At 31.4% G+C, this 22,852-nt stretch overlaps 1 protein-coding gene across 1 annotated transcript in view; it reads left to right on the top strand.

Moving 5' to 3' along the window:
- CSMD3 (CUB and Sushi multiple domains 3) overlaps positions 1-22,852 on the top strand; it is a 1,293,678-nt gene that overhangs the window by 125,154 nt on the left and 1,145,672 nt on the right. Inside the window, exon 2 of the mRNA XM_012443291.2 lies at positions 1,727-1,949. Within this exon, the coding sequence (XP_012298714.2) occupies positions 1,727-1,949 (223 nt within the window). The remainder of the gene's footprint in view (positions 1-1,726; positions 1,950-22,852) is intronic.

Here is a 22,852-nt window from a genome sequence, read left to right as displayed (position 1 = left end):
AGAAAAGTGCCTCCCTGGCAAACACAAGGTGCTGTTGTGAAAAGACCTTGGAATAAATGTACAATATCCCAAATCAGCCACTATCTGCTAAAATCCACAACTCTGGCTTCTGAGGACTTCTATTCAATAGTCCTCTTCCTTTTAAAAAATATCCATACTTACATAAAATATATTCATTTCTTTCCAAAGAGAGGAGCCCGAAATTTCCTGCATTTCTATGCCTAATTCCAAACATTGATGCTTTGGGTACTATGGAGTTCTCTTCCTCAAATTAGCTTGGTATCTCTAATTTACACCTTCCTGGCACTTCAGCTTACTGTAGGACTCATAAATAAAGATAATAACATCTGGTCCTGGCTAACTGTCTCTAAATGCAAGCTTTATTAGCATGTAAGACTGGAACCAACTTCTCTTACTGTTTTATTAATCTTAGATTTTTACATTACACAATATGATACAGAATATTATATATTGGAAGAGGCCATGCATGGTGGCTCATGCCTGTAATCCCAGCACTTCAGGAAACTGAGGCTGGTGGATTACTTGAGGTCGGGAGTTTGAGAGCAGCCTGGCCAACATGGTGAAAACCTATCTCTACTACAACTACAAAAATTAGCTGGGCGCAGAGGTGCACATCTATAATTCCAGCTACTCAGCAGGCCGAGGCTGGAGAATTGCTTGAACTCAAGACACAGAGGTTGCAGTGAACCAAGATCCCACCACTGCACTCCAGCCTGGGCAAAAGAGCAAGATTCTGTCTCAAAAAAAATATATATATATATATACATATATATATATATAACACATATATACACACGTATATATATAATATATATACATATATATATAAAACACATATATACACACGTATATATATAATATATATACACACATATATAATATATACACACACATATATACACACATACACACACATATACACACACACACACGTATAGTTGAAGAGACAAATTGCTGAAGAAATATAGTAAGTTTTCTAGGTATCTCCGGGAGTCATGCTCTCAATAACTTAGACTTTCCGTGGAACAAATATAGAAGTTCTTAAGATGGGTACTGTCAGTTGTACAAGATCCATTTATTTAATGTATTTCTGTCCTGATCTTTGGATTCACTCTGATGTGGTTAACTTAGAATTGTGTTCACCATAGACAAAATATTTTAATGAAAGGTAGAGCCATTTCATTGACTTAAAAAATTCCTCTTCTAAATAATCACGGTGAGACAGATTTTCCTAAAGCATGTGAGCTACAGGGTAGAGATGTAAATATGTTTAAAAAGCTAGGATGCATTGCCAAGAAAAAGTGGAGTTAATTATCGGACCCAAAATGCATATAAAGATTTTTAAAATGTCAGTGTTGTTTATGAGCTTCCACACCACAATGAGATTCAAAACTCTTTGAGGAAAGATACCATGTTCTAAGATTGTTTGTCTGTAGGAACATGTAATGGATAATTAATCAGATGATTTTATTTCATCAATTGCTTTATAATTATTTACCTCAATGTGTATTATAAATGATAAATCTTCTATTATTTTCTTATATTTTACATATATATTTGTAAATAGTGTCCAGCTCTTAAACTGCATTTTATAAAATTATTAACTTTGCTCTTGGAAAAACAATATACTTTCAAAATAATGTATCTCCTGGATTGTTCTTGATTTATGTATTACTAACGTCTATTTATTTGTCTTTTGTTGCAGGATTTATTTATACATGCGGTGGAACTTTAAAAGGACTTAATGGCACTATAGAAAGCCCTGGTTTTCCATACGGATATCCAAATGGTGCAAACTGTACATGGGTAATAATAGCAGAAGAACGAAATAGAATACAAATTGTTTTTCAATCATTTGCTCTAGAAGAAGAATATGACTACTTATCATTATATGATGGACATCCTCATCCTACAAACTTTAGGACAAGGTTAGTGTGTTTTGAATGGAAGACTGGAGAGAAATATTTTCTGGGTAAAAGTAGCTTATTTTACTAAAGATGTTTAACATTTGTGATCCAATTATAATAAAAGTTATAGTCACCATCTAATTATTATTAATTTGGAAATATATATTCCCATGAACAAATTAGCTTGATATCTCTGAGGTCATTTTGCTAGTATATTAATACCTTCTCTCAAAAAAGTGAATGTATGGTGAGTGGTGATGTCTTTATAGTGGCTAAAGTTATTTTGTTTTAAAAAATAATTATCTCAAAAATTCATTCATTATGCATACAACTTATGGTAAAGTAAAACATATATAAGGTATATTGCAGTGTTATATGTCCAATTTTAACATACAACACTATGCAAAAACACTTTAAAATCAGTATTCATATGATAGTAGAATAAATATCTGATAATGTTTTATAAAATCTAAATATCTGAAAACTACATACTTTCATGACAAAAACTGGAACAATTTTATGTTTTCCTCTACAAATAAAAGGGTTTTTCTGAAGCTCGTTGATTAAACAGATTTAAAAATTAACTAGCACCCTGACTATTTTCAAAGTTGTTCTTCTGGTTCTTCAGAATAATTTCATCTTGCCAAATAGGTTATGTAAAAGTATGAAGTGCTTTTTGGGGTCTTACCAAAAATTTATTTTAATTGTAAATCAACTATAATTCAACTAAAAAATTCAAAATTCTAATCATTGCACATTTTATTTAGTCCTAGGTTTATGCCAGTGTTTGTATTTAAGTGTCGTAAGCTTTTTTAAACCTGTAATTTAAAATATTCTAAGCAGATAACATGTAGGAATTAAAGACTCTTTAAATACTTGGCTATGTTTGAGTTATGATTTTGTGACGCTGTTACTTTCTAATAGTTGATAACATGTTCTTGCCTTCCTAATTTATAAGAAACAGATTATCAGTATTAACTTTTTATAGTTTCATCAGTCTTCCATATTCCTTTGCATTTATATTTTTTTCAATTTCCAATAAAAATTTTGTGTTTATCTTCCTCCAATTTTGGCAGTGAAAAACATAATGTAGTGAGGAAAATGGAGGACCTGGAGATGAGATTTATTACATTATAGTGTTAGATTTGTGGATTAACAGCTGTTTGAGCAATTCGCCCTACTTCTGTTTAAACTGAGAGATGATAATAAGGCCGGTTCTAGCCATCTCATTATACTCTTCTGCAGATATTATGAGAAAACGTGTGTGAACCTGCTGCATGACTATAAGATCCTATTAGAGCACATCGAACTGTTTCCAGTCAGATGACCCTTAAAAATGACCGAGTTGTTTCACAAACTTTGTTGTGCAAAAAACAATGTTACCAAATTGATTACAACTAAGATTCTATTTTTCTTTCTTTCTTTTTTTCTCCATACCTATTTACTGAGTAAATCTGATTTCTTTTTCCTTTTACATTGTTAAATTAGTACAATAATCGTCTATTTTATAAATATACATTATGGTACACACTTCTGACTGCTGTTTGGTCATCACTGCCACTGCCATTTAAAGCTGGGTGTCTTTTGTAAATGCCAAATAATACCTACAAGTAGAAGTACAATTTTTTATACTGGAAATGTGTGGGATGTAATTTTCCTAAATATATTTTAAAAACTTATTTTAATATTATCTGTATCTATTCTCTCTAGATTGCCTTGAAAATGAGAAAACACATTTTTATTTTTCCTCTTCCCTTTTTTTTTAAACAATTGTGGCTTTTGGGAAGTTAAAAGACTGTGTGGAGTTGGGAAAATAAATTTATTGTTCTCATTCTTTCTTCCCTAATCTGTAAATTGGGAATAGTAGCACTTAATTTGCAGAGATTTTATGGTGAATACAATATACTGAAAGCTCAGTGACTCTTATCCTTAGCATTTATTAAATGATTCCTCTGCACCTGTCACTGTGCTAAGTATTTTGTGTTCATTATGGTATTTAACTTCTCCTGTATCCAAATAATGTGAAATAATTACTATTATTATCATCATCATTTTACAACTGATAAAATGAGACTTGAATTGCTTGCCCGAGTAAGAGTGTTGAAAATGGCAAAAGGCAGAACTATCACTGCAATTCAGATTTGTTTCAGTTTAAATCTTAAGATCTTCAATATATATAGTTCTATTTATACATAATCTCCAAGGTTTATGTATTGATATATGAATAAGAATCTAGTTTTTAGCAGTATTTGATAAAATTTAATGAAAGAAATAAGAATAAAAGGCATATTTTCAAACAGGTATAATGTATACAAATATAAACAGAAAGGTAAGCTACAAATTTATTCTTTTCATGTATTTTATAGACTATATTCTAACATGTATTCTGTCTATTTATACAAGCAAAATGACAAGACTATATTTCAACATGTAGTCCACGTTAGAATGTAGTCTTTATAGTATAATGTTTTGCCTACTGAGAACGTTTAACGTATCTATTGGTTTTTGTGCTTAAAGAAGTACTCTAGCTAATGTTATAGCTGACGTTAGTTAGCAAGACAGAAAGAAAAAAATTAGTATGTAACCTACAGCCCATTCCAGACTGTGTTTATATACAAAATCTGCTGTTTGATCAGAAGTCGAAACTGCTGCCTGCAGAGTTTGATTCATGTTTGCGTCTGGCTGTTTGACTCACTGTTTTCTTGGGTTTTGTTTCTCTCATATTGGATCATATTCTCACTTAATGCATGTCCTTATGGTGTGTTTGCTGTTCTCTTTCTTCCAGATACTGATACTTATTTTTTCTTTTACTTTTCATGAGCTTCAATAGATTTTTAAAAAACGGCTTCCTGCACTTGCCTTGCAATAATATAGGAAAAAAATGGTTTGTGGATCTTGTCAGTCTTGTTTGTATAAATAGACACATTGGGATTTGTACTCAGAATTTCATATTTTAAAAACTATGCTCTAAGCTTCCAATTATCGACGATACTACTTGTTTTTCTGTAAGTTATTTTTCATTAAATGAAAATTGATATTGCAAATCACCTTTAGTGAATTTCTTTCTTAGTTATAACTTTACCTTAGAACAAATGCTGATGCATTTAAGGCAACTTTGCTGGACTTGCTGCATAAAGGTTATTCTAAGCTTTGTTTACTTTGCGTAAATATTGTATGTTCCCAATAATAAACTTATACCAAGTAAAAATCACCTATTCTTTAATGAAGTAGAGACAGATATATTCACACAGGATCACTCTATATATGCTATTGTATGTCCTTAATAATCTCTCTAATTATAATATACGTACCTAATTTGTGATTAGAATCTTTGTAAACACCAATTTATTGAATTTGCTAAATACATTTAGTCATTTTATGTCAGAATTAATTTATTCAAATATTTAATCCTGTGGATATAATTTATGTAATTATTATGCTATTACATTTTTGCTTTTTCTTTTATAATTAATTCACATATTAGCATCTTTATAAATATATATATTTTAGATTTTAGATTAGATCTTGGTAGAAACAGGATGTCTATGTCAGAAGCAAATAATATTGTTTATATTACTAAACTGCTTTCCAAAATCTTATATCAATAAATATTATTACAACTAGAAAACTATGCTTCGTTTCCTTTCTGTCTTACCAGGCTTACATCTTTTATTCTAAATATGATTATTTACATATTTATGATTTTTATAGACATCTAACCCATTCTCCTTTGCTACCACTCCTATTTTCTCTTGCAAATTAATTTTTTGTCTATTTATCAGTATTTTTCTTGATGATGTACATAATGCATTTATTCATAAACATGTAAATTTTTCCTTCTTTTGTGACAAAAATATTCCTCAGCTTGTTGGTTGCCTGTTAAATTTTAGCTGTTGTTTTTCTGCACAAGTGAAGAATTTTAAAACAATATACATTGTTCATTTATTTAAAGATTCATTTCATTTATTTTAATGTTAGAAAGTCAAACAAGCCAGATGTTTTATAAATACTCATTTTTAAATTCTTTTTCCTAACCTTTAACATATATATTTTTAATACATATGAAAAATTAGAGATTGATAATCTTTTCTCAAAGTAGAAGAAAATGATGATTTCTTCAAAATCAACATAGTAGTATAGTTATTTTTTAAAAAACTTGACTACAAAAAGGTTTATTAGTGTGTCTCCTGACATTTTACTGTGTTCTCCTCATTGCTATTTTGATATGGCCTATCATTTAGGATATTTGGCTATAACAGAAATTCTGACTTACTGTAGCTTAAACAAAAAAAGACTTAATTTTCTTATATAACAAGAAATCTGTTATTATGCAATTCATCCGTAAATTAAAAGCTTTCCCAAAAGTCCTTAGACAGCATCTTCTCCTATATCATTGGCCAGAATAGCCTGACATCACTATCATTTGGTCAAAAGGATTCTAGAAAAACAGCTTTCATTTTCAATCTCAATTGTGGGAAACAGCATGGAGAAGGCATAGGGCCAAGAAACTAACAAAATCTATCACAATATAAAGATTAAGCTTTGGATATTGTGATAGACAGATACATAGGTAGGTAGGTAGGTAGGTAGGCAGGTAGGCAGATGACAGACAGATAGAAAAAATAATATTTCTAAATAAATTATTTCTAAAGTTGTGATTTAAAAAGAGGAAATAATTACACAAGGTCATAATCATGGTGTAGTAATGACTACAACACAAAATTATATAAATGTTCATGGATTAGTAATGTTAAAAGTAAAAGAATAGGTAAAGATAAAAATATATGTAAGTGTAATTGTTAACACAAAATCTTAAGGAGTAAGCAGATAATAATAAACAAAGTAAATACCACATTATAAGTGGGAGCTAAACATTAGGTACTCGTGAACATAAAGATGGCAACAATAGACATTGGGGACTAATAGTGTAGGGAGGGAGCAAGGGAAGCAAGGGCTGAAAAACTGTTGAGTACTATGCTCATATCTCGGTAATGGGATTATTCATGTCCTTGGGCTTGGCATCATGCAGTATACCCATGTGAAGGATCTGCAGTTATACTCTCTGAATCCAAAATAATAGTTGAAATTGAAATTAAAGTAAAAACATCTTAAAAAAGAGAAATTTAGGGAGGCAGATGACTTGAACTTAGGAGTTTGAGACCAGCCTGGGCAACATGGTGAAACCCTATCTCTACAAAAAATATAGAAAAAGTAGCTGGGTGTGGTGGCCTGTGCCTATAATTCTAGCTACTCTGGAGGCTGAGGTGGGAGGATTGCTTGAACTCAGGAGGCAGAGGTTGCAGTGAGCCAAGATTGAGCGACTGCACTCCAGCCTGGGTGACAGAGCCAGACTCTGTCTCTAAAAACAAAGCAAAACAAAACAAAAAAACAAAAACACCTGCCATACAGAAATTGAAAGCTGATTTTAATATGGTGGTTGATAAAATAATATATCTTTATTTCTTACACTAAATAACATCCAGATGGATATACAAACTTTGTGGCTATCTTTAAGTGCACCTTAAAGGGCATCTGCAGGTGTTCAATTTCACTTATATGGGGTTGAAAACAATAATTATAAATTCTATGACATTAAAATAAAAGACAAAGCAAGGAATGATGTGATATGAGCTATCACATCATTAACTAAAAAGCATAAATTATCAAAAGTAAAATGATAGATACAGAAATATGAGTTCTAAATATTGAACAATATACCAAAATATAATTCATTACAGATCTTATGATTGTATACATTAAAAAGCTTAGATGATTTACTGGATATTTATAAAACTAAAAAAAAATTTAATGTGTTAGTACATGTCAATATCTCAGGAATCATCATTAAGAAAAATCACAAAATACATTATATTGCAAATAATAGCAAAATTTTGTAATATGTTGAGAATAAACTCCCTAAATATGAAACAGAACTTAGAATACAAAAAATTGCAATCTAGTGCAAAAATATATAGAGTTGTATAATAGAGAACCACTGTATATCCATGGGCAAAATGAACTTTTAAAATGCTCATTCTGTAAAATGAGAATAAATCAAAATGTTTGATTATCTGGTAAATATAGATTTAATATCATAAAATATTGCCAAATAGCTTTTCAAAAGTGTATATGCATTTTGTACTTCACCATCACCATATGAGAATTCTAAATGCTCCATATCTTTGTTGACATTTGAGGTTGTCATCATTTATTGCGCTATTGCTTTGCACTTGTGCTTATCACCCATTTACTTACGAAGGGTTTGTTCAAGTATTTTGCTTATTTTTTAATTGGGTTGTTTGCCTTGTCTTGAGATATCAAATTATAAGGGTCTTTGCAATCTTTATACCATTTATTTGACAAATATATGCATTGCAATTGTTTTCTTCCAATCTGTGACTTGCTTTTTCATTTTCTTACACTATATTTGTGTGAGTGGTTTCTAATTTTCACAAAGTCTAAATAATATTATATTTTTTAGTGCTTTTTTGTAGTACAATAAATATTTGCTTACCCAAAGATGAAAGATATCCTGTATTTTCTTCTGTAGCTTTAGATTGGTAGCTTTATATTTAGATCTATGATTCTTCTTGAAGATGTGAAGGAGTCTAAGTTAATTTTGTTCTATTTGAGTATTAAAGTAAAGAACATTTAAGGTGCACATTTTAAGGAATCCTAGAAATGACAGCTCAATAAATTATGTGTCCTAGCTGGCTGCCTCTGGACACAATTATAATAAAGCATGTTTCAAATACATTTTTAAAAGGATTACTTGATAAAATAAGTTTTTTCTAGAAAAGGCTCTGCCTTATTTTTTCTCTGTATTTCTACAATAATATTACTTTTCTTCCTCTTTGGTTTCTTACTTTGTGACTGTATATAAGCTTTTTATACCTTCTTGGTCATTATACTAGAATATATTTCATAACCACGGCTAAATTGTCTAAACTTTATATATCCCTTTATTTAACAACAATTATTTACTTAGTATTTTTTCTCGATATGTTGAGGGATTTAAAATATTTAACATTCTGTCACGATTCATATTTATTATACAAACTTACTGGATTATTGTCATAACCATAGAATTCAAAAGGCTAATGGACATAATTAAGGAACAATAATTAGAATAAATAAACAACCATCTGTAGCTTGAATTCCCACTTGTGTAATTGTTAAACCATTTCTTTTTGGTTTTTTATAATTGACATCTAACAAGTAGATATTTTCTCTTTCAGCAAATGTTGGCAGTGTCCCCATAAATATTCTTTTCTTACATAGCTAACTTTTCTTCTCTCCTTTTCTCCCTCAATGTCCCATAGAACTTCTTAATACTCAGGATTAAAATGTTCCCTCACCACACTTGATACTTCTTTTAATGCCATGCAATAATCTGTTTCCTTTCATATAGGCATAATGTTGAGGTAGAGAATAACATTCCCATGAAAATTATCCAAAAGTATCTAAATGGCTTAGGTCATAGAAACAAATAACCAGAGAGGGTAGTTATATTTTATGTCAGTGCACTCCAGTGATTTGACTCTACCTACTGACATTGTCTCTCATGTCCCTATCTCCAAGTTTGCCTAATGATTAGATTGAGAGTGATATAACTCAATCCAATTAGCTGACTATGAAGATTTCTTCCTTCAGAGTTGGAACTAGCCCTTGTGTACTGATTCTCTTCCATAATAGAATGTCTGGGAAATGCAGAGGCTGTACTGTCTGACTCAATGGCATAGAGTGATTGTATGTATAGTGTGCAGAAATGACATAGGTGATATTAACAACTGTTTATAATAATAAACAGTAATTATTTATTATTTCTCAACAAATAAGAAAAGCAATACCAGATTTTTGTTATTGATCTATAATACTAATGAGACATACCAAGTGGCAAAGTGAATTTTGCTTACTGTTGGTCCAACTATGACCTCGATCATAGCCTTGTATAGAAAAAACATATCCGAGGAAACAGAAGCTGAGTGTAGAAATGCATTTTTTTATGGACAAATTTGAAACCATTATATTGTGTTTAGTATCCCCCTACCTAACACTTTAATTTACAAAAGACTTATTGCATTGCCATTGGTCATTGGGCCTGGAAAGTGAATTAGAAAAAAAGGAAGCCAATTAAAATTTTGATGCATCTTAGGCAGTTAATGATTCTTCTCTTTAGATATCATTACTCACTCTGGAGCATTCAAATTAATGGTTGCATAGATCTCAAGAACCGACAGGATTTCTAAAACATTTTGTCAACATAAATGGCTCTTTCAAATCTGACTAAGGCAAGGATTCCAGTGTATACACAACTATTTATTGTTTACACCAGGCATTTTGCCAAAAAGAAATGAGGTGGCTTTTAGTGAAGAAATAGACTAAATTAAACCATTAAAACTGGGGTTAAAAGATCAAACAAAAGATGACAATAAGCAAGTTTAAATACTTTGTTCCTTAAATTATATTTATTCAATCTTTTATAGTAAATCTGTGAAAAGTTTTACTTACATTAGCCTGCTTTCAGTAAAACTGCACTGATATCCTAAAAGCAAACTACACATGGTGCTATAATGACTAAAAATATTTCTTGTAGAACTCACTTACTCTCCATAAACATTTCATTTTTTCATCAGTAAATGGCATAATTGAAGTGACTACTAGTTTAAATAAAATAGTATTTTTATTTTACTAATTTGTCCAGATTAAACTAAATTTTTCTTGGTATGATTAATTGGAGTAATTTATCTTTCCCATCCAATTTACTATTACATCAGATAGCTAGGTAAATTTTTCACATTGCAGTTCTCGTGGTTAATTTTGATATTTTCTATGAACAATTTCTAACAAGAAATTCCAAAGTTTCCTTCAACTGCCAAGTCAAATATTTTCATTAATAATACTGACCGTGTATATTGACAGTTAATGTGTGACCAGATTCTGGTCTCTTTACCCATTAACTAATACCTCACTGACTTAAATACTACAGTTTTACAATGGGTATTGACAGCAAATAAAGTATCTTCTCTATATTTATAGCACCTGATTTATTAATAGATACATGGAAATTCTTTTCTTTAGTTTAATATATTAACCTAATAAAACAATTTAATTCAAGATATACAAATAAAACAATCATTTAATATAAAATGCTTTCCTTATTCTTATCAAGCCTTGATATACTTTTCTTATGGTATACAAGAAAGGAAAAGCATAAATAACATTGTGTTTAACTTTTTTAGAAAGTAGCATGACATTGTATCTCCTTATCACAACCTTCTATAGGATGCAACTCGAAGCCACTCAATTTTTTATCCAGTTTTTTTCTGGAACTTCGTATTTGATATAATGTAGAAAAATTTGTTTTTTGTGATGGGACAACTATTTGGAATTAAATATTAGAGATACTGTTGGCTAGTTTTCCGACTTGTAGAGATTGTGTGTTTTCTAACCAAGAAACAGAAAAAGGAAAGACGGTTTCTCTCTGCCAACTTTTTGGTATTCTCTATATCTGATAACATAACATTTATGGGACACTAATTGCCCTATTCAGGTCAATTTTATTGTTCTTCTCATGAAAATTCCTTCTAAAATCTGGTCACACATTTACTTTCAACAAATATTTTGTCTGGAAGTTGCAGGGAGCTTTCTTGCTTTCTTTCTGGTTTTTTTTTTTTTTTTTTAGACGGAGTCTCGCTGTGCTGCCTGTGCTGAAGTGCGGTGGCATTGCCTGGGCTGGAGGGCAGTGGCACAATCTCAGTCTTGACTCACTGCAACCTCCGTCTCATGGGTTCAGGCAATTCTCTTCTCATGTGTTAGCCTCCTGAGTAGCTGCAACTACAGGCACAGGCCACTTAGCCCAGCTAATTTTTTGTATTTTAGTAGAGATGGGAATTTACCACATTTCCCAGGCTCTTGAATTCCTGAGTTTAGGTAATCCGCCCACCTGGGCCTCGCAAAGTGCTAGAATTACAGGCATGAGTCACCACTTTGGCCCTAGTTTTCTACTATGCTATTTGAAACTCACATATTTTTTCAATCTACTAAGTTGGCTTATTGTTAAATTTTAACTTTATTTTATATCATTCTTTCTGCTCTACCATTAGTTAATTAATTTTTTCAAACAGTATTTTTTTTGTTAATATTCTTTGATGGGGAGACATTTTGTTCTTCTAATACTTAATTTTAAAAGTCTCTCTTTTCTTCACTTTTATTTTATATGTAAATTGTGGTGGCAATAGTGTTACGTTAACAGAAAGAATGTGAATTTTGGAGTCAGAGAAAACCTCTATTGAATTATAGTTCTTCCACTAAACAAATAGGAGTGAGCAAACCACTTAACCTTTCTACATAACAGGGTGATTGCAGTCAACAATAATTTTTTTTTTTTTTTTAATGTCAGCTTTTTTTTAATTGTACTTTAGGTTCTGGGGTACATGTGCAGATCACGCAGGATTGTTGCATAGGTACACACATGGCAAGGCGGTTTGCTGCCTTCATCCCCATCACCCACATCTGTTATTTCTCCCCTCAATATCCCTCCCTGCCCTCCCCATCCCCTGCTGTACCTCCCCTAGTCACCTCCAACTGTCCGCAGTGTGTGATGCTCCCCTCCCTGTGTTCACGTGTTCTAAGTGTTCAACACCCGCCTATGAGTGATAACATGTGGTGTTTGGTTTTCTGTTCTTGTGTCGGTTTGCGTCAACAATAATTTATTGTGTATTTTGAAATAATTAAAAGAGCATAATTGGTTTGTTTGTAACCCAAAGAAATTATAAACGTTTGGGGTGACAAATATCCCATTTACTCTGATGTGATTATGACTTATTGTATGCTGTTTCAAAATATATCATATACCCCATAAATACATAAACCTGCTATGTACCCATTAAAATAATGTGAAAATAAAAATAAACTGTATGGAAAATAAGTATATAAAACACTGCCACTTTTACAGTGTTTTGTAGATTTAATGTGTAAAATATTAACTTAGTACATGACATAAACAAAATATTTTACATAATCATTAGTGAGGATACTCTTGAAATCTTGGCTTCTATGACTCTGCATTACTATTTATGATTTTATAATTCAGTTCCTCATTTTCTTCTTCCAAAAGCCTGTAATTAGGATTGCGCTTTAGTAAGGTGAATATCAATCACCCTATAACTTACATTTTTTTTCACTGTCAAACATCTTAAAATGATAGTCAATATGGGCTACTATCATTCCTCTTTTCCTATTTCTGTTAGTAATCAATTACTTTGATTTGTCACCTCACTGAAGCACAAGATGATTTTCTAATCACCAGATTCATGGATTAATTTTAAGCACTCACATTAACTTCCTATGTCAGAATAATTTGGATACATTCATTAAAAATTCAGCAAAACTAATTGGAGTCTTCATAGAACAGCAAAAAGAATATGGCCTGATTTCTGACTTTGCCATTTGCTAACAATGTGGCCTTTCACAAGAAATTTATATCTTCATAGGCCTTTGGTTTCTTCATTTTCAAAATGGAATAATAAAAATAGTCATGTATAGATATATATGCTAGGAGATAATGAGATAATATATGTTGAACATTTGATTCATAGTAGAAACTGGTAGCATTTAACATTATTTCATCAATTAAAATAATTATACTGATTTAATATAAAAAGACAAATAGTTATTTCATTGACATAAATAATTTAATTTTAAAAGCATCCTTAAATTTCCTTTTCAAGATAATTTGATGCTCCTAATTGGCTAAAATTAAGTTAAGCAACTCGTATACATGTGGTAATATAATTCTTAATGTAATACATCATAACAAGGAGACATATCTAATGGCTCAGAGAGTACAGTGAGTTCTGATGTAAAATGGTTTTTAGAATTCATTTAAGACTACCTAGACATAAATTCAGTTTCAATGGAGATAGAATCTCTTTTATGGAATTATATTTTTTTACTCGAGAAAAATAACATTAAAACTGAGATCTGATTTTATTATCATTAAGGTAATACTCGGTTAACTGTAACTGAAAGTAACACATTGGTCTATTGATTTTATTTCTTATAGGTATTTTTTCTTCCTACATCTTTGGTGAGAAAAATGAGAAAATTATTTTCTATCCATAAATAGCCACCTTCCTTAACTTCTGTTTCAGGCTGTGATTAGGAAAACAAATAGAATTTAATAAACGGAACTTATTATCAAAGAAATGACGAGATGAAAGCAGGAAGAGTAAAAGAAATGATCCAAAAGTTCTTTACCCAGAAAGAAAATATGGCTAAAGAGTGAGACCGAGGGGTTGGGCTTTCCAGAATACAAAACAAACTGACTGCTGTGCTAATGAGGGTTCCATGTACCATGTGCTACTGTGGAACTTAGTGGATATGGGAGCCACAGGGGAGGTCCATCATCAGATGCTCACCTGATAGAGAGGGAACCATATGATCACTGCTGGAACCACTAAGAGAGAACTGCTGCCACCAAAGCAGGGATCATCAAAGCAATACTCTCTTCCACAGTTTCTGAAAAAAAAAAAAAAACAAAAGAAGAGAAAGAAAGAGAGAAAGGAAGACGAATAGCTTCTCTCCTCTCCTCAATTTCTAATCTCTAAATTCAGGTTTTGGACATATGTCTGGGATGTGAATTAGACAATCAAGTTGGCATGTAAAATAGGAATCAGATATATGTACTTAAAGGTTATGTAAGAGGTTATCTGAAGATAAAAATGTTTTCTCTATGGTAGTATAGATGTTATAATATTCAGAACTATATTTCACAGTAGAAATTGTAAAATTATATGTCTTTCCATGTGCATATAACATACCTAGAGTGGAGCTGTGTCATGGTTGCAATAATTTAACATTGGAACATCACAAAGATAATGTGTTTGGAAGGAATTTAAAATGGGACTCTAAAAAAAAAAATGCCTGCTGGAACAGTTTGTTCATTTGGTTGGTTGGTTGGTTGATTGATAGGTTACAAAAATTGGGCAAGTTTTTTTTTCCATCTTTTTATCCCTACTTTCCTACCACTCCACCTTCTTTTACTCCTCTGTTTTCACATTGTTAACATATTAGTTCTTTTTTAATTAGGTTGGTTCAAAAGTAATGAGGTTTTCATCCTTTTAAACAAATGGCAAATCCTCAATTACTTTTACACCAGTCTAATAATATTACCTCCACTGTAGCTAGCTAAAATTGTCTGGCAACTGTTAATATAACTATTATATTTAACAGCATGCTATCTCATGTGCTACCTGAAAAATTACACTTTTGTCACATTCACAAGCATATTTCAAATTCTCCACACAATCAGTGATACTGTTATATGTAAATTGTCCATTTTTTTGTTCCCAAAGACTAATAACAATAATTGATTATGGTTTTTCATGTAATTGTCCAATTTACATTTATAAACAGTTTTATCTTCATAATATTTAGTTTCCAAATATGCCCATCAATACGTAGTTTAAAAATATGATTCTTTTTATATAATTTTTTTTTTTTTTTCCATTAAACTGAATTTTCTTTTTTTTTTTTTTTTTTTTTTTTTTTTTTTTTTTAATTGCATTTTAGGTTTTGGGGTACATGTGAAAAACATGCAAGGTTGTTGCTTAGGTGCATACGTGGCAGTGTGATTTGCTGCCTTCCTCCCCTTCACCCATATCTGGCATTTCTCCCCTTGCTATCCCTCCCCAATTCCCCACCCCCCCCGCTGTCCCCCCCACTCCCCCACAACAGACCCCCATGTATAGTGCTCCCCTCCCTGTGTCCATGTGTTCTCCTTGTTCAACACCCACCTATGAGTGAGAACATGTGGTGTTTGATTTTGTGTTCTTGTGTCAGTTTGCTGAGAATGATGGTTTCCAGGTTCATCCATGTCCCTACAAAGGACGCGAACTCCTCGTTTTTAATGGCTGCATAATATTCCATGGTGTATATGTGCCACATTTTTCCTGTCCAGTCTATCATCGATGGGTTTTTGTTGATCTAATGATAAAAAATATATTATTGAATTATTTAAAATAAATTTTTATCATTTATAAAATAGTATTGCAATATTTTGAATATAAATTAATTTATGCACTTGTGAACATGACTGTTTAATGTTATGCTTGCCAATATTCTCTCTTTCAGAAATCCAATAACTTAACACATTTTTTTTTCTATTCTTATCATCTAACTACACATCTTATAAGAGTACACTATTTCTATCATTCTTCTATTCCATCAAAATTATACCCAAATTTCAGAGTTATATGGGTATCCTCAAGAAAGAAATAGTAATTGTAAAGTAAACTGTAAACGTCCTTTTAAACAAAACATTATTAATGTAATACCTAGGACACATTAAAAGTTATAAAATATGGTGAGCCGAGATCATGCCACTGCACTCCAGCCTGGCGCCTAGCGACAGATCGAGACTCCGTCTCAAAAAACAAAAAACAAAAGTTATAAAATATGGTAAAGTGCTAATTCCTAAACCTGGTGGATATTGGCTTTAAAATATTATGCAGTTATTCAAATCTTGTCTTTGATGTGTAAGTAGAACTTCTAGTAAGTAGAAGTAGAATAACATAGAAAAATGAGACTCTTATCAAGGAAGATACATTTTTTGTTATTTTCACTATAAAATACTCAAAGACATTTGTCTATTGATATTTATTTTACTTCCTTTAGATTTTTTTATATTAGAATACATACCTAGTTCATACAAAACTTATTTCCTCAACTCTGACTTTATAGATAGTTTCATATAACTTTTTTTTTTAGTTTCAGTTTCATATAACTTTGTGTAAAATCAATAACATATTTCTCTGTTAAGCCTCTCAATATCTTATATACTGGTAGCTATTAGTAGGGGAACAAACATCTTGGGTTTCCATGACAATGGTGGTTTCTTGTCTATTTCCCCAGTGTAACTGAAAACAAAGTGCTTTCAAAGTAATCCCAAATTAAATAGGCTCTCTGCTAGCCTTATGGAAAGTATGCATGGAAAATGGAAAGTATGCATTTGTAGAATGGTGTTTTTTGTTTTGTTTTACTTTTTCCTTACTGAATGTAAAGTACTCATAAAGAAAGGTAGTAAAATTCACATGATGAAGTGTGTGTAATTCTTTCTGATAGATAGCTATGAAATGCACCAAAAAAAGGTAGCAGGGTTTACAGGAGGAAGTCAGTTGATTCAATCTCAGTAATTGTAAGTTAGTAAAGACACAGATGTGTCTGTCTCTCTCTCTCTCTCTCTCTCTCTCTCTCTCTCTGTCTTCTAAGTAAGATCTTTGTCAATGCTCTCACCTCTCTCAGTAATATTTTTTTTTTTTTTTTTTTTTTTTTTTTTGAGACTGAGTCTCGCTCTTGTTACCCAGGCTGGAGTGCAATGGCGCGATCTCGGCTCACCGCAACCTCCGCCTCCTGGGTTCAGGCAATTCTCCTGCCTCAGCCTCCTGAGTAGCTGGGATTACAGGCACGCGCCACCGTGCCCAGCTAATTTTTTTTTTGTATTAATAGAGACGGGGTTTCACAATGTTGACCAGGATGGTCTCGATCTCTCGACCTCGTGATCCACCCGCCTCGGCCTCCCAAAGTGCTGGGATTACAGGCTTGAGCCACCGCGCCCGGCCTCTCAGTAATATTTTTAACTGACCTTAAATAAATAGCATGTGATGACTCTACTAATTCTACATCCAAAAAGACCAAAAGTCTTAGCAATCATAAACTTAGCAGAAAAAATAAATGACCTAGTAGAACATAATAGCATATATTTGAAGAAATATTATGTTTAGCCCAAATACTCCAAGTTTGTTATAACTATCACGAATTTGGTGCTTCAAGAAGAAAACCCTGATTGGTGTGTGAAAGAATTCTCTAGTTCTCAGATCTGTCATCTTTCTCAAGAGGCGCTAACTTGCTAAATGCTTGGTATTGTTCTAAGTGCTGTGCTTGTATTAACGTATTTAGATCTGATAAGGACTTAATGAGAATATACTATTTTCACCTACATTTTGCCAGTGAGGAACCAGGAGAGGCAGGGAACCTCCCCAATGTCACACAACAGTAAATGGAAACACCGAGATTTACTTCAGGTATTCCAGCTCCAGAGTTATCAATGAATGAGGGTTTTATTGTTGTTGTTTCTTGTTTTTGTTTTTGTTTTATAATTAGATGAAGCTTGGGTGAGTTCATCATCAAAATAATTATGGTAAAAATAATATTCAGCATATGTCAGCAACTGTGATGAGCTTTTATAAGCATTATCCCAATTAAATTTCCCAACATAACTATGGAATAATTCCTAGTATTTACCTCATCTTCTCCCTAGTTTATTGGAATTAAGTAACTTACAAAATATTAAACTGCTAATAAGCAGCAGAATGCATGTTTTTTCAATTTTATACTTTAAAATACAAGCTTATAGTCACAAATGTCAACTGCTTCTTAAAACTTCCAAACCTTAGAAAAATATACTAAGGTTTGGAGGAGTTTATACAAGGTGGGGACACTAAAACATACTTAAATTGATTAATTGTTCCACATAATTTGCAGGAGTTTATACAAGGTGGGGACACTAAAACATACTTAAATTGATTAATTGTTCCACATAATTTTCCAGTATTTCTAGTTTTCTCAACAATTCAAGATGGCCTTTGCAATCAGAGTCATGTATAGACTTGATAGAAAAAAATGAGAAGGGAGACAATATAGAAATTTTGAAGTATTTTCAGCAGAAAGAACACATTGGAAAGGTTGACTTTTGAAGAAAAATTTTAGTGATATATTTCACGGGTTCTGGATAAAATGTTGATCCTGAAAATCAAACTCTAAAGTCATTGGTAAAAGTAAATTTTATGGAAACATGGTAACTTTAGACATAGTGAGCTGAGATATCTATGTAGATAAATATCTACATTTTTATCAATCTCCATTTTTGAAGGAAGAAAAAGTTTTCTATAGGATAGTGGTTTATATTTTTCTACTTTAAATAGCAGGCATTATTTTTATTAATATAGAGAAAAAAATTCCAAAAGTTAAAATAATGAAAATTATACATCGTTTTATACAAATAATTAAGAATATACTGCAGTATCATCTTATCTAAGAATTATTTGCATATTACTGCGACTTGTGCTAGAATCAAAGGAACACTTTTGTGACAAAAACTGAAAATAATTTACTAGAAAATAATCTACTTTGAAATTATTTGGAGAGGAAAAGTTCATTAACAGGCTGGTGGTTTTATAGTCTTTTTGCATTTCTCAGGGTTCAGATAAAAAAGTTAAAATACTTCAAGTAGGAAATCATTAAATAACAAGATTCTAGATCTAAGGCTGGCTTATGACTGTCAAAGATCGCCTTTCCTAACTTTCAGGAAATCAAGAATTTGCAGGAAAATACCAATGATAAGCTCAGTTGTTTGCAAAACCAAATGGTTGTTTTTAATAAGAATTATGTTAAGACAATGTGTAAACCTCACCTCTAAAACCTTCTGAAGCCCCTGTACCTACCTGCATGACATGATAATGGCTTGCACTTTTATTCACATTCTAAATCTTAAGGAAGTGCTTCATTGACAAATATTTACATCTATACCCAGCACATGTTCCCAACATGGTGAATTTGCTTTTCTCACATGTTTCTCTCCGGAATTTTATATTTGTTAGAAGCTTCAGCTCATTTACTCTCAACAAATGATGTAATTATTCAAATGTTGCCACAGCCATATTTTTCTTTAATACTGCTGCTAGTGACATCTTGACATAACTATAAATTATTGTGCTGTGCTTCATGTACTCCAATATCAATAGGATATGCATGATTTATTTTAACAGAACAGCCATTACTTTAAATATCAGCTTGTTCCTGTGGTTTTCTTGTTCATTGTGACATTAAATAGGTTAATAGTTTCTTTCAGCAGAGAATTCTCTGTATATCTTTGGATCATTTTTAAGAACTGTCGAATCAAAGAAAAATTATAAGTAATTTATATCTAAAAGTCTTACTGTGAGTAATATGAAATCACTGTGATTATGCTAGTGGTATTATATAAAATATCTTAACAGTAGCAGGACAGAGTGCAGCAAAAAAAAGCAATGGAGTTTGAGTCACATCACCAATGAAACTAATATTTAATGACAATTTCTTAGGTTCTAAAAAATATGCTAGGCCATTTCACATAACTTATCTTACTTAACATTCACAAAATCATGGGAATTTGTAACAAGTGTCACTCTTATTTTTAAATAAACCTCTCTCTGTCTCCTCTTACTTTCTCTCTCCATCAGTCTTTCTTCTCCCCTCATCCTCTCTCCTTTCCTCCTACTTCACTTTCTCTTTTGCTTTTTCCCCTTACATGTATGTCTGTTTTGCTTCTCTCTTATTATGAGCAGTAATATGCTAATAACCTCTTAATTTAAAACTATGTTTGTTACATCCATTATTTAACTAAAGATCATTTTAGTATTGTAATCAGCTGTTATACACATTATATTCAAATAAATATTTAGTCTTTTTTTTTTTACATTCTTAGAGATAGTATAGATGCAGTCATTCTTCTCAACTCTCCCAGAGATGATAACATCTTACAGTTAAAACCTAATAAACATATTTAGATAATGAGACAGGTATCATTCTTATCTGACAACTCCTATGCTTTAAGAATTCCCATCACATTAAGTTGTAATACAGTATGTTAATTCTCATTAATTACAAAATATTCTAAATGTACAACCTATTATTTAGAGAACATATGCGTTGAAATTTTAAATGGCTTTCTCGCAATGTAAGTTTCTATCAATTTTTCATTAATTACCAAATAATTACTTTTGTACATTTTAAATTATTCATTGATAGAAAGTTGTAAGTAAATTGTTTAATTCTCCTTGTGACTAGTTACTTATTTCAGTATAAAACGTCATTATCATTTCTAAATTTTTGCCGAGGAAATATTTCAAGAATGTTTTTATCCAAAAGGCGATATGAGAAAAGATAGGATCATATGCCTTAAGTGCATGATTTTTCAAACAAGAAACAAAAACCTCTGATGAGTCTCTTGCCTAGTAATGCATAAAATGCTAAGATGTGGTTGTAGGTGTATATGGGAATAGGGACAAGTAAGAATAGGGATTATGAATTATAAACCATTAAGTGTGAAATAAAAAAAAAACGAACTAATACATTGCATGATTCTGTCAGATAAGATAATGTACGGAAAAAATTACCATAGACGAGTCCTGTCCCATGACAAAATATTCACCAAATAACAATTGAAATGTAAAAAATAAATAAATAAAAAATAGAGAAAGTGCTGTGAAATGTTCATGAAGCTAAATGTATTAAAATGAAATGATTATTCTTTAATATGACTTTTTGATTATTTGATTTTTCTTTAATATGAGTTTAACATGAGCATTTTCGAAAGGCAAATTTAGGATGACAGAACATGGTTATTGTGGGTATGCAAGCAAGAATGAATACATATTAATATTTTATTGGTCACTCTCAATTTTTGACATATTAAAAATAATGTGTGACTGAAATTTATTACATGATTCTAGGATGTTCATCTCATATATTTCTTTACTAATCTTAATTAGTTTTCCCAGTATGGAAATATCTTTGCTAACCACTGCAATGTTTGCTATAAAGGTGTCAACAACTACAATTAGACAATGGTTCCCCATTGCCTTACTTACCTTTAATTCAGTGACTTCATAACCATGATGCAATTCTTACTACTCAAAACTACTGAAAGTTATGATGTGGGTTAGAGAATGTTCTTATTCATTCCAAATGCTTGTTAAGAAACCTACATGGGCATTGTGGAAAAAACAAAATTGATTAGAATTTTATTCATGCTTAATGAAATAATCATTTCTCTTACGGGAAAGTCCTAGTAGATTGGAGTCTGAAGTTATGTGTTTTTATCTTTGCTCCACTACCTGCCTACCACCTGCATGAATTTAAACAATTTACTTATCATTCATGAGCTGTAATTTATTCAACTGTGAGTCAAGGGAAATACAGCTAGATTGAGGTACAATTTTCAAAGAAACATAAAATGTCATTCGCTATGCAATTTCATCATGCATCAATGTGAAGGGAATATAACCGATAATGTAAAAACCAGCAATATATGCAAAAAACTAAATTTTACAAATATCAAAACCAGTACAAATGATTACATGGAAAAAATATTATCTTATCTATAAAATAGTATGCTTTTAAATTATCTACAGATTTTTACAGATTTCACCTGTTAAGTCCAGGTAAAAACAATATATTTAAATACTATAAATTTATAACTTACATTTTAAAGATATCAATTATATTAGCTTTACCTTAAGATAAATTTTTGAACTATATAGTTTTGCCTGGAAAGATATTTCAAACAAGTATGCATGAGATACATGATGTCTCTTTAACGGTTAACAAGGGGAAAAGTTATTTTTTTCTGAACAGTAATCTCTACTTAAACTATAAGAATTTTTTAATAACTGGATTTAAATTTGCATTCACATGATGTTTCAAGAACACAATAATTAGTTTGAAGGAGAAATTGTTAAGATGGTGTCCATATTCTCCTACCACTTCAACTCATTAATAGGTACTTACTGAAGGCCTCCTCCATGATACACATTGGCAGCATCCTTGATCTTAGACTCTATGTCCCAAACATTAACATCTTTTTTTATAAGTTATTGGGGTACAGGTAGTATTTAGTTACATGAGTAAGTTCTTTAGGGGTGATTAATGAGATTTTGGTGCATCCATCACCTGATCAGTATACACTGTATCCTATCTGTAGTCTTTTATCCCTTACCCCCCTCCCTCTCTTCACTCCAAGTCCCTGAAGTTCATTATGTCATTCTTTTTTTTTTTTAATTGTACTTTAGGTTCTGGGGTACATGTGCAGATCATGCAGAATT

This window comes from Aotus nancymaae, unplaced genomic scaffold (assembly GCF_030222135.1).
Source record: "Aotus nancymaae isolate 86718 unplaced genomic scaffold, 86718_ANA_hifiasm-v0.15.2.pri h1tg000036l, whole genome shotgun sequence".
In the NCBI taxonomy this organism is placed as follows: domain Eukaryota; kingdom Metazoa; phylum Chordata; class Mammalia; order Primates; family Aotidae; genus Aotus; species Aotus nancymaae.
The sequence above is the reverse complement of the archived record's forward strand: the minus strand, read 5'-3'. Positions and strand labels throughout refer to the sequence as shown.